The following is a 12293-nucleotide window of genomic DNA, read 5'->3' on the forward strand; positions in this document are numbered from 1 at the left end:
AGTCACTTGCCAGCCACTTCCATTGTCTTTGTTGATTGACGTCATCAGATCGAAACTGTGAGTCCAGAACATTACAAACAACCTTAAAGATTAGAATACCAAAATTCTTCAAGCCTCCATTCGCCCATCGCCAGCGCATTCGACTTCTTTAGATACACCGTCGAAGTCATTCCGCGAGCCTCCGGACGAGTTAGGTAAAACGCCTGATCTCTGCACGGCTGGCGCCGATCATCACAACCGATGAAGATCTAGCATCGTCATTGACTTGTCGATAGCCTCGTCTGAAAACCCCATCAACGCAAACATTGTGTCAAGCTAAGCTTTTCGAGCCGCAGTTTTCTTGGCGTTGCTACTACAAGGGGCATTTTCGGCATCCGTGTGCACCATTTGCGGCGCCAGGGACGGATAAGCTTTGTTAGGCTTTTGTGTGAGCACTGATGTCGACGATGATGTCACATATGTGTATCGAACTTAAGCATTCGATGCCAGGGCTTGGTGGACAATATCGTATCACTTGTGCCTCTAAGCTTTTCAACATCTACACTTTTCCGTGAGTGAGGATCATGCTGGATCTCATTCGCGACTCGGCCTTTGGCCACATCGTTCGACTTGTGACGCGGAACAAGTACCTTCAATATCCTGAAGAGAAGGACCCCGAGATCTGGAAGAAATATGTCAGTCATGAGAAATCTGGATACGCCGCATACCATGGATCTACACAACCGCCCGAGAACGCGGATGAGATTGATGAACTCACCCAGGCACATGGAGTCAGAAGCCGCGATGATAGACACGACTCTGAGACATCGTCACGCACAATCGGCAATGGTGTCAATGAAGCCAGTGGTGTGAGAGTGGATCCTGAAAAGGGCAAGGACCTTCACGTTGTCGATTGGTATGGACCAGACGACCCCCAGGTATGCTCGCCGCAGCTCGGGATGCTCGATCATTGCTGACAAGTTATTAGAACCCGCGAAACTGGTCGCGTGGAAAGCGGTACTTTGTTACCTTTGAAATTTGCTTTCTTACTTTCTCCGTATACATCGGCTCAGCCATTTACACACCCGGTCTCATGGATGTAATGGCAGATTTTGGCGTCGCTCAGGTTCCCGCAACATTGGGATTGACGCTGTACGTTGCTGGATACGGTCTTGGGCCTCTGCTCTGGTCGCCTATGAGCGAGATTCCTCAAATTGGTCGTCTTTGGGTGTATATTATTACACTTCGTAAGTTCGCCGTCATTTTGCATGAGGAAGAGATATGCTAACATAGTGGCCACTAGTAATTTTCGTCCTTCTTCAGCTGCCGACTGTCTTTTCGATCAACTTTGGCATGCTTCTTGCCTTCCGGTTCTTGACTGGGTTCTTCGGTTCGCCAGCGCTCGCCACAGGTGGTGCCTCCATTGCCGACATGTATCGACCGAAGAAACAAGTATATGGCTTGGCTGTGTGGGGAATTGGAGCTGTTTGCGGACCAGTACTCGGTCCCCTTGTCGGCGGCTTCGCTGTTATGGCCAAGGGCTGGACATGGACTATCTGGGAGCTCATGTGGCTATCTGGCTTCTGCTGGGTATTCCTGTTTTTCTTCTTCCCTGAGACGAGTGCACCAAACATTCTGCACCGTAGGACACGAAGGTTAAAGAAGTTGACTGGTGACGACCGTCTTACTTGTGAGGCGGACATCATGTCCCAGGAGATGTCAGCGAAGGACGTACGTATTGAAATTACCCCACTGCGATGCACTGCTAACATTGTCGTAGATTGTCAACATGAGTCTTCTCAAGCCCTTCACCCTCATGTTCACGGAACCCATCGTGTTTCTACTGAACCTATACATTGCGCTCATCTACGGACTCCTTTACATCTGGTTCGAGTCATTCCCCTTGGTCTTTGAGGGGCTGTACGGCTTCAACCTTGGCCTTGAAGGTGTGGCATTCCTCGGTATCCTCGTCGGCACCTTCGTTGCGGTCATCGTGCTCTTTGCGTGGAACTACTATTACCTGGAGAAGCAGTTTGATGAGAACGGCAACATTGAGCCAGAGAAGCGCCTTATCCCTGCCATGGTGGGCTGCTTCGCCGTACCCATCTGTCTCTTTTGGTTCGGATGGACGTCTAGGTCAGATGTGCACTGGATTGTGCCCATCATTGGATCGGGCTTCTTTGGTGTCGCAGCCTTTACGCTGTTCCAAGCAGTTTTACCCTACCTATCGGACGCGTACCCAGACTCAGTCGCTAGTGTACTGGCGGGCAACGACTTGATGAGGTCTGCATTCGGTGCCGGTTTCCCGCTGTTCGCCAGTGCCATGTTCAAGAACTTGGGCATCAACTGGGCGAGTAGTACGTTGGCGTTCCTGGGTATCGCTTTTATCCCGATCCCATTTGCGCTTTACAAGTGGGGCAAGCAGATCAGACACAAGAGCAAGTTGGCGAGGAAGGATATCTAAGGGGGTGGTGTATGCGATACGAGTGTGTATGTAATGCAAGGTCCTATAGGACGGTAATGTTTATTTGTTCAAAGAAGCATTGTGTTCCCCAGGTGTGCTTGAAACATGGTCGACGTCATCATGATAGGCGGCGCAAGTTACTTTTTCCGCGACTCGTGCCGCATGGGTGGGCCTGCGAGAGGGTGTGTTCCTTCGGCATAAGCAAAGACGCAATGCTTTGGCGAGCAGAGGTTATTGAAACGGCAGACGTTGTTATGACTTCAGAATGGGAGTGATGTGGGTTGCCGAGCGTCCAACGGCTATCTACAAAGTGGCCTACCTGGGTAGTGTGTCGGAGGTTCCGAGGTCTAGACACATTCGAGACAGACTCTAGACAAATGGGCAATTCAACTTTGCGACGGCGATGACGCTGAATAGGAGGTGTAGAAGTGGCTGGACCCTGATATCCAAGAAAAATGATGTCGGGACGGTGCTGCTTTGGGATTCGCAGGGTGGCAGCAGCTGGGGAGTCCTGGGGGCCATGGCAGAGCAGCGTGGTTAGGCCCAAGGCGGCTAGCGTAGCGTAGCGTGCCGTGGTGGCAACCTCGTGAACGACAGGCTGCGAGGAGAGCGGGCGCAGGCTGCCGCTTGTTGTTGGCGTGAGCGAAGGCATACAGTAATGCAGTAGGGCGTGGAAGGCAGCGGAAGGCGCACAAAGACTAGTGCCAGAGTGAATGGGTTGGATAAGCGCGAGTGAATGGGTTGGATAAGCGCGAGTGAATGGGCTGGATAAAGGTCGTCTGTGCTGCACCGCCACAGCATCCCGCAAACAGGTTCCAGCGCTGATCCCTTCCGCGGAGGGAAAAGAAGCCGGCCGTCGTCGATTAACGTTATACGATCATGGGCAGCCAGGCTCGAGTGCGCTTCCAAGCTCACGACAACCCACTGCTACCAGACGCCATGGCCGACGGGACGAAGCCAGTAGTAGTCAATGCCCCCGGGGCAGCGCAGCGCCCCGGCCTCGAGAGCTCGGGAAGCGGCTCATCAGGCGACTCGGATCTGAACGATGCCCACCTTGGCGTCGGTGGCATCGAAGAATACTCATTTTCCGCCGGCGAGCAGCAGCAGCACGACCAAGTCGCTCCTCTGCGCGAGCCCCAGTACTCGTGGAACAGCAACGCCTCGTCGTCGCGCGCCCGCGGTCCCGCCATCATGACGGACCTGCCGCCTGCCACGCAAACGCAGTCCAACGGTGGCAGCAGCTCCAGCAGCGGGCCCAGCTCCAGCACCAGAGGACCACGCCCGTCCGCCGTCCGCACCCCGAGCAACGCATATGCGCCTGCCCGCCGCCCCCAGCAGTTCTCCCTCAACTCCAACACGTCGCACCGCCAGCGCAACAACTCGGCCACGCGCTCGCGCCGCAACCCCAACGCCGAGTACCGCGCCCAGGAAAAGGCCTACGTGCAGCGCATCCGCCAGGAGGACCAGCAGGACGAATTCTTCGACCCGGCTCTGCGCACCCCGAGCCTGGGCTACAGCACCGACTCGGAGACGGACGATGAATCCCCCTCGACGGCCGAGTATGTCGAGAACGACCCCTACGACCAGGAGACGCTGCTCTACTATGGCAACGACGACATGCAGCCCTCGATCGAGGAGCTCAAGATCCCCGCCAACCGCGAGCGCCTCGAGTGGCACTCGATGCTGGCCAGCGTGCTGACGGGCGACGTAGTCAAGCAGGAGAAGAAGCGCCTGATTGGCAGCACCGAGCAGCAGGGCGACAGCACCATGAAGGCCGAGATCTGGATGGGCATCCGCGCCAAGGTCTGCGGCCGCTCGCTGCAGGCACAGCGCCGCATCGTCGATGACACGCGCGGCAAGATCAGGGCCATGCTCGAGAGCATCATTTCCTTCGAGGTCGGCGGCGAGGCCGAGGCCGGCCAGACGGCAGCCCAGCAGGTCGAGGACATCGTCAAGAAGATCGAAAAGGTCGAGAGCGTCTACCCCACCCGCCAGGCCCTCGAGGCCGCCTACCCACGCGCTGCCTCGCAGCCCTACAAGGACGCCTGCGAAGCCGTCATCGCCTGGCACAACACCATCACCCTCATCAACACTGAGATGTCCATTCTCAAGAAGTGGGTCGGCAACGAGGAGCTCGACTTCACCAAACCCCGCCCGCGCTCGTCCCAGGATCACCATCTGACCGACGACTCTTCGTTTATTGACCGGATACTCAAGGAGGATGGTCTCAAGTCCCTGCAGGGCGACACCAATCTGCTGGCCCCCCTCGAGAAGGTCATCCAGAAGGCCAAGGCTACACTGATCGCCAATGCCGAAGGTTTCGCAGAGAGACATCTTCCCCCTTACATCGAGGAGCTGCTTACCCTCATCAACTTCCCCTCCCGCCTCCTCCAGGAGATCATCCGCGTCCGCCTCTCATACGCCAAGAAGATCAAGGATCCATCACAACAGGGCGTCATGATGGCTGAACAGATGATTGCGCAGTTCCAGATTCTGCTTGCCATGGCTGGTCAGGTCAAGGAGAGCTATATGATTATCTCCCGACCGGAGCCTGGCTGGGACCTGCCACCGTGCATCGAGGAGAACTTTGATCTGGTCGTCCTAGACGCTCTCAAGTTTTACTTCAAGATGCTGAACTGGAAGTTGGCAGCCAACAAGAACACCTTCAAGGAAGCCGAAATCTTGGAACAAGAATGGGACTTTTGCAACAAGCTCGGTCGACAGCTCCAAGGTGGTGACGTCGAGACCGCGGAGCAGTTTAGTGTTCTTACATCCAAGTCGCTCACTCGTCTCAGCGCCCATTTCGAGCGAGAACTGCAACGTCGGCCAGACGAGCTTACAGGCTCCGAGATGGAGAAGCGATACAAGCAGATTCTGGACTCTGTCCGTGTTCGACAGCGTAAGCTGTTCCGTTTCTCCAGGATTCTCACACAGCGTTTCGAGAACTGCACCGAGTTCAACATCAACAACATCGACCTGGATGAAGAGCAATTGCAAGAGCTGTACGAATCCCTGGTTGCTACCGGCCACTTCCTCGTTGAGACTACTGGCGGAAACAACACTGGCATCTACATCGTTGCATCACCGACTGCATTGGACCGACCAAATGACATTCAGTCACTCCTCACAACCTGCTATCACGCCGAAGAAGCTCCGGAAGACCCCTCCAACCCGTATGTTCTGATCATCCGACCAGAGCAGCCCCTGTACTGGCCTGGCAAGAAGATGTCAGCAAACATCATTGAGCCTCATCTCGACCTCAAGCCCGGGCGATTACGGCTCGTCGCGGATGGCTCACAGCAACGCCTAGCAAACGCAAACATGTCGTTCCTATCATCAATAGGATTCGAATTGACCACTCTGATCGATCAGCGCGCCAACCTACCTCGCGTCAATGCGGAATTGCAGAAGATCAAGAAGACGGCATACAAGCTATCCAACACCATCATGGACAGCGTTGAGATTGTCCGCAGGCAGACTGTGGGTCTTGACTGCCAGGATCTCATCCAGACTTGTTTCGCTTTCGCAACCGAATTCGGTCAACGTTCCGTTCTTTACATGGACTACAACCGAAGGGCCATGAACAACATCAAGCTAACTAGACTGGCACTTGATTGGGTCAGTTTCATTTGCGATGACTGCATTGCCTCGGATCGCAAGACATTTCGATGGGCTGTCGTCGCTTTGGAGTTTGCTATGATGATGACTCGTGGTCAAAACATACTTTCCATCAGTGATGAAGAGTATTCGCAACTACGACTCAAGGTTGCTGGCTGTATGTCCGTCCTCATCTCTCATTTCGACATCATGGGCGCGAGATCCACTATCGCAGCTCAAGCTGAGCGACAGCGTCTGAACGCTATTGCTGGCAAGAGCTTGCTCGACCCTAAGAATGCAAAGGACGATGACGAGTCTATTGAGATGACGCAACAGCAGTGGATGCAAAGCCTTGAAGAGATTGATTCCTTCCGCAAAGACAAGGAGGCCGAACGTCAAGCCCTTGGTAGGGTGCTGGAAGACTCTAACGAAGCTGATCGAGCTTTGACCTACCTGTCTTCCTCTGCGACAAACGTCACACTTCGATGGCAGCAAGGCCAGTTCGTTGGTGGCGGTACATTCGGATCCGTTTATGCGGCTATGAACCTCGACTCTAATCACCTCATGGCTGTCAAGGAAATCCGTCTACAAGATCCACAGCTTATTCCCACCATCGTTGCACAGATCAGAGATGAGATGGGCGTACTACAAGTGCTCGACCACCCGAACATTGTGTCCTACTATGGTATCGAACCACATCGAGACAAGGTGTACATCTTCATGGAATACTGCTCTGGCGGTTCGCTTGCTGGACTTCTTGAACATGGAAGAATCGAAGACGAGACTGTCATTATGGTTTACGCGCTCCAAATGTTGGAGGGTCTTGCCTACCTACACGACGCTGGTGTCGTGCACCGCGACATCAAACCTGAGAGTGAGTCTATCGAGGCATGCTATTGTTGACTTTTACTAACGCGGATAGACATCCTGCTCGATCACAACGGAGTTATCAAGTTCGTCGATTTCGGCGCTGCTAAACTTATTGCTCGCCAAGGTCGGACCCTCGCCGCGGAACACAACGCCACACGCCAGGGCCGTCAAGGCTCCATGACCGGAACACCAATGTACATGTCACCCGAAGTCATTCGAGGTGGAAGCACAGGGCGTCACGGCGCTGTCGACATATGGTCGCTCGGCTGCGTAATCCTCGAGATGGCTACCGGTCGCCGCCCTTGGGCTTCCATGGATAATGAGTGGGCCATCATGTACCACATTGCCCAGGGTGACCCACCACAACTGCCGTCCAAGGAGCAACTCAGTGACACTGGTATCGACTTCCTCAAGAAGTGTTTCGATCGCGACCCGAACAAGCGAGCGAGCGCCGTCGAGCTGCTTCAACATGAATGGATCATGACGCTCCGTGCCCAGCTCAGCCTGGAGCCAGCAACGCCAAGTGATAGCAATTCGAGCAGCGGAACACCACAGAGTAGTAGGCAAAACTCTAACTACAACTAGTTCCTGACGCCTCCATCATCAAGCTGTGTCCAAGGTTTTGACACTGTTGGCTGATGGTGTATAGTGGCTCGTCGGCTTTCCATACATAGAGCTAGTCTCGATTCCACTATCAGCGGTGCGCCTAATCTAAGCACCTTTTCCACAGGCTCTGGTGTCAGTCCTTTTACTCTAGCACCGGGCTGCTCGACTACGGGAGCTGCACCTTTCCGACAATTCAACTTCTCTGAGCCTTAGAGATGACCCGCCTCTCTTCCATCTCATATCATGGCCTATACTACAAGTTCTTAACGACCCAAAGACTGTATGGTTCTTCCTTCCTCCGTTCCACTTCCCGCTAGCGTCTCTTGGGAAGTTTGAATGGGACGTTGACATAGGGTACCTATCCCACCTTTTTCTTTCCTTTTGTCGGGCAGGGAGTTCTCTCTCGTATAGCCACTGTCGGTTGGTTGGGCATTCTGCTATGGGTGTTTCTGCATTAGCGAGGGCGTTTGTCCATATTGGCTTCTTCATTGGTCTGGTTATCGTCTTTATAACCTATGCTTGCTTTAAGTGGCTTTAGCAAGCAACATCACTTTTCCTTTAACCTTATTGTCTAATCGTCGATACGATGAGGGCGATGGGGTAGATACCAAGCAACGATTGCCCTGCGAGGCTTATACACCCTTTGAATCTGTGTGCACATGTTTATGCATTGAAAATTGACGAAGCCCAGAGACTGGTGGTGAAGTGGTTCAAGTAGGTATAGATACATTAACATGACTCTACAAGGATTACATGTGCTAATGTCAAGGTCAATCACTTTCAAACTGTACTTGCGGGTTTCTATATCGCATGAGTTCATAAGACAGACGCTTGAAGGCTGCTCTAGCACTAAATTACAACTGACACATATTCTCCGTCACTCAAATTCAGCCTCCATCTCGGCTTCCCTCGTTTTCTCCCTTTGTGCATCGTCACATACATAATCAATTTCTGCATTCACCCAATCGTCCCACGTACCGAACTTGTCCAATCGTTCCTTCACACTCAGACCATCATCTCGTGTCCTAGTTTCCATATCAGCCCCCGCTTGTCTCAGCACCGCAAAAGTCTTGACCCAGCACCTCGATACAGCGTAGTGCAATGGTGTCCACCCGTCTTCATCACCGTGGTTGACATCCGCACCATGAGTGATGAGCGCTTGTGCGATTTCAGGATTTGAACACAGACACAGTGGCGTTCGTCCCTTCTTGTCTTCGCAGTGTAGTGATACACCCCTGGATAAGAGGAGTTTTGCTGCAGAGAAATTATGAAACTCGGCTGCGAGATGAAGTGGTGTACGGCCATTGGCGTCGCGGACTGCGATATCGGTATATATATAGTGGAGCAGATCGAGAGCTGGGTGGCCGTATCTGGCGTCCATGGGCGACATGTGCAGAGGTCGTTTAAGCGCGATGTGTAGAGCACTGTCGCCTGTTATGGGGTTGACAATGTTAACATCCACGCCAGGTTGATATGAGAAAAGGGATAGCAAGAGGGATACACTGGTTGGAGAAGGTGCCATGCAAGCGAGTGCAAGAGGTGTGTAACCTTTGTTGTCTTGTCTGTCGATGCCACCCATGGAGCGGCGTGGTAAAATCTTCTCGAGTACACGCAGCATACTCTTGCCTGCTGCGTAATGTAGCGCACATCTTCCATTGTCGTGCGTAAAAGATGAGGGGTACGCTCCTCGTTCGAGCAGATACAATGCTGCATCTTCATTGCCCGCCAATATCGCGACGATGAAAGGCGTATAACCGGCGGGATCGCAGGAGTTGATGTCCATCAGTGGTTCTTCATCATCAACATTCAGACCAAGGAGGAACTCGATCACTTCAATTTTACCATGAGCAGCGGCGATTTGCAGAGCTCCATAGCCGCGGTTGTTCGTGTCCGATACATCTGCACAGCGCGTAGCCAAGAAGTTGACCAGCTCAACATTACTCTTGCATGCAATAAGAAAAGGTGTATGGCCATCGTTGTCCTTGGCGTTAATATTGGCCCCTACTCGTCGAAGTTGATCTATCAAGCCCTTCTGCTTGTAATAGACAGCAACGTGCATTAGAGTAGACCCATCCTCGGATCGATCTTCGTTTACGTTCGTGAAATCAAGCATTTGGCGGGCTATGTCTGCGGCCTCTAGGACGATTTCGTCGTCGCAACTGTCAAATTTGCGTACTACACGGGCGAAAGCGCTGGACTGAGCATTCTGTCCGTCCATTATTCTGCATCGACCACTCGCTAGCAGCATCTTCACGACAGACGTGCCTTTCTTCTGGCCATACTCCCAACCAATTATTGCTTGATGCAGTGGCGTAAGTTCGCAGCCTGTGGCATCTTTCGAGAGCTTAGCTGGATCGGCGCCTGCTTCGAGGAGTGTTTCAATGAGTTTCAAGTTGTGCTTGGATATTGCGATAGTGAGTGGCGTGTATCCAGTGGAGAAGACCATACTTGGATCCGCTCCTAATTTGAGTAGCTGTGCAGTGATTTCAGTATCCTCGTAAGCCAGTGCGGCGCGTAGCATATTGATCATAGCCTGTGATCTGACAAGCTTGCCACCTTGATCCAAGACCCATGGAATCCAGCCTTGCCACTCGGATCCGGTAGACCTGGAGTCAACATACCGATACATGATAGAGACGGTGTTCATTATTGATTTTACCGTTGTCTCGGATTGTGCAGTTGCTATCTGGAGTGCAACACTATCCTTTGGGTATCCGGGTCCGCCAACAGCTTCTAAGAGGACCTTGGCAGTGGTCAGGTGGCCTTTCTCCATAGCAAGTTCGAGAATAGTGTCGCCATCACTGGTTAAGACATTGGGATCTGCTCCATGTGACAGCAGGGCCTGTAGTACTTCGGTATGACCCTCATCTGCCGCGAAAACCGCCGGAGTCCAGTCTTCCGGCGAAATACTCCGTGCGTTGATGTTTGCGCCCTTCTTGATCAGTAGTTCTACAATTGCTAGGTGACCTGACATGCTGGCGACGGATAGACAGGCTGCTAGAGTCAGTTTCTGTGCGTTGTTTCTTGTTGAGTATTGTGACTTACTCAACCCGTCTTCACTACAATCATCGACTCTAGATCCCTGGTTCAGCAAATAATCAACGACCTCAAGCTGCCCTTGACTCGCTGCCCACATCAAAGCAGAACCACCGTTCGCATATCTTTCATGCAGCCCTGCTCCCTTTGCAAGCAGCAGCTTGACGACTTCAAGATGTCCTCTCTCTGCCGCAAGGATGAGAGGCGTCTTCCCGCTCGAGCAGGGTTTGCTGATGTCGACGCCTTTACTGATTAAAAAATCAGCCGCGTGTATCATTCCTTTCCCAGCAGCCCAGTGCAAAGCATTTATATCGTCATTACCGGTCGCATCAGTCGGTCCAGAAGTAGCTTCCAGGTCAGCGCCATGATCTAAGAGAAGTTGGATGATTTGAGGTGCGTGTTCTTTCTGCTTGACCGCATGGAATATCAGAGGTAAACCGATGATTTGAAAGTTCGCATCGGCGCCCCTTTCTAGCAAAAGTGCTATGTTGTCGATGTGACGCTTACGGATCGAGTCAGCGAGTGCCCAGTCTTTCTCATATGCAATGAGATCGACGTTCACACTATCATCTAACTCCTCTTTTGCGCTATCAAGGTCTCTGCATCTCCTCGCATGATGTGGATTATCGTAGTTCAATCGCAGATCTCGATCGTCCCTGGCCAAGTTCATCCCTTCTTCTTGCTTTGTTCCTTCTACGACCGTTGAAACCAGAGTCGGGGTTTCGTGTGACGATTCAGGTATGAAGTCATCGAGGTCACTGCCTACAGTGAAGCCGTCATCGTCAGAGTAGTCGTCGTTCGCCCGAAACACGCTTGCAGCTTGGCGTGGACCCGGTGTAGTCTTCGCGCTCATGTCAGGGAGATAGCGAGCGTATGCTGGGGCATTAACGTTGTGCGACAAGAGAAATGCAGTATTTCGGAGGAATCGTCAAAGCCCTCTTGTCCACTGTGGTTCAAAACGCGAAAGGCTCACGCTGCGAGTATGTGCTGGCAAGCACCATGTCTATGCTGGCTAAATCAGCTGCTAGGCAGCACTGCTGTCGGCAGGCTGCAGTCAAAGGCGCGACCATCATCAGATTGGTCGAGCGTTTTCGCAGGTGTAAGCTCAGTCTGCTGCAATTGGCGGGGCAGTGTGGCGCATACATTCGCGTCATGCAGCGAGGTCTCAGGTCGGTCGATTCATGGGTGTTAAACCACAAACCAAACCTATAGCACCCAATGAGGGTAGTGGACACTGACCTTTCGGTGAATGGCATGAGAAGACATGATAGTAGAGAGAGAAAACGGATTCGGGCCCCAAGGACCAACGAAAACCATGCAAGGGCGTTAGGAAGACCGTACTGCCACAGGGACAAGTAAGAGCTGCCTAGGCCGTTGTAAGAGAGTCTTCTAGACGTGCTACAACAAAGAGCACAGTACTAGAGGCGCTACAGCTAAGAGCGACGATGATTCTCAAGTGCAAAAGCAAGCTAAAGCACCCTGACGGGCCTCAACCGCCACGAGGAAGATGGAGAAGAGAAGATGGTCTGAAAGCTCAGGTTGTATTGTAGTGTGGGACGTGCGCGCGTCGCGTCACAGCTCCAAGCGGAAAGAGCAAACGCAAGGAAGGAGCCGTTCTCACAAACCATCAGCGAGGAGTTGACGTCAATACTTCCAAAAGACCAGAATGATGCTACCTGTTCCAGAGATAACACTGACATGAGAAATTTGTTGTGGGTGAGTAATCGATCAGCGGAACGAT

The 12293-nt window shown here is 52.7% G+C and overlaps 3 protein-coding genes across 3 annotated transcripts; 2 read left to right on the plus strand and 1 right to left on the minus strand.

Moving 5' to 3' along the window:
- The first annotated feature begins 96 nt into the window (after positions 1 to 96).
- On the plus strand, positions 97 to 2480 carry CC77DRAFT_1039356 (benomyl/methotrexate resistance protein). Its single transcript, XM_018527160.1, has 4 exons — positions 97 to 917; positions 968 to 1226; positions 1283 to 1710; positions 1760 to 2480. The coding sequence occupies exons 1-4, from the start codon at positions 564 to 566 to the stop codon at positions 2441 to 2443; spliced, it is 1725 nt and encodes a 574-aa protein (XP_018387300.1). The 5' UTR covers positions 97 to 563; the 3' UTR covers positions 2444 to 2480.
- Positions 2481 to 2502: 22 nt separating this feature from the next.
- On the minus strand, positions 2503 to 3215 carry CC77DRAFT_752798 (hypothetical protein). The gene has a single exon (XM_018533097.1). It carries the CDS (start codon positions 3093 to 3095, stop codon positions 2562 to 2564), a length of 534 nt encoding a protein of 177 aa, XP_018387301.1. The 5' UTR covers positions 3096 to 3215; the 3' UTR covers positions 2503 to 2561.
- A 167-nt stretch (positions 3216 to 3382) lies between these two features.
- CC77DRAFT_932207 (MAP kinase) lies at positions 3383 to 7495 on the plus strand (the record flags this gene model as incomplete). Its single annotated transcript, XM_018534251.1, has 2 exons — positions 3383 to 6914; positions 6963 to 7495. 2 exons carry the CDS (start codon positions 3383 to 3385, stop codon positions 7493 to 7495), a joined length of 4065 nt encoding a protein of 1354 aa, XP_018387302.1.
- Positions 7496 to 12293: the final 4798 nt, after the last annotated feature.

The sequence above is a fragment of the Alternaria alternata genome (assembly GCF_001642055.1).
Source record: "Alternaria alternata strain SRC1lrK2f unplaced genomic scaffold CC77scaffold_7, whole genome shotgun sequence".
Classification (NCBI taxonomy): domain Eukaryota; kingdom Fungi; phylum Ascomycota; class Dothideomycetes; order Pleosporales; family Pleosporaceae; genus Alternaria; species Alternaria alternata.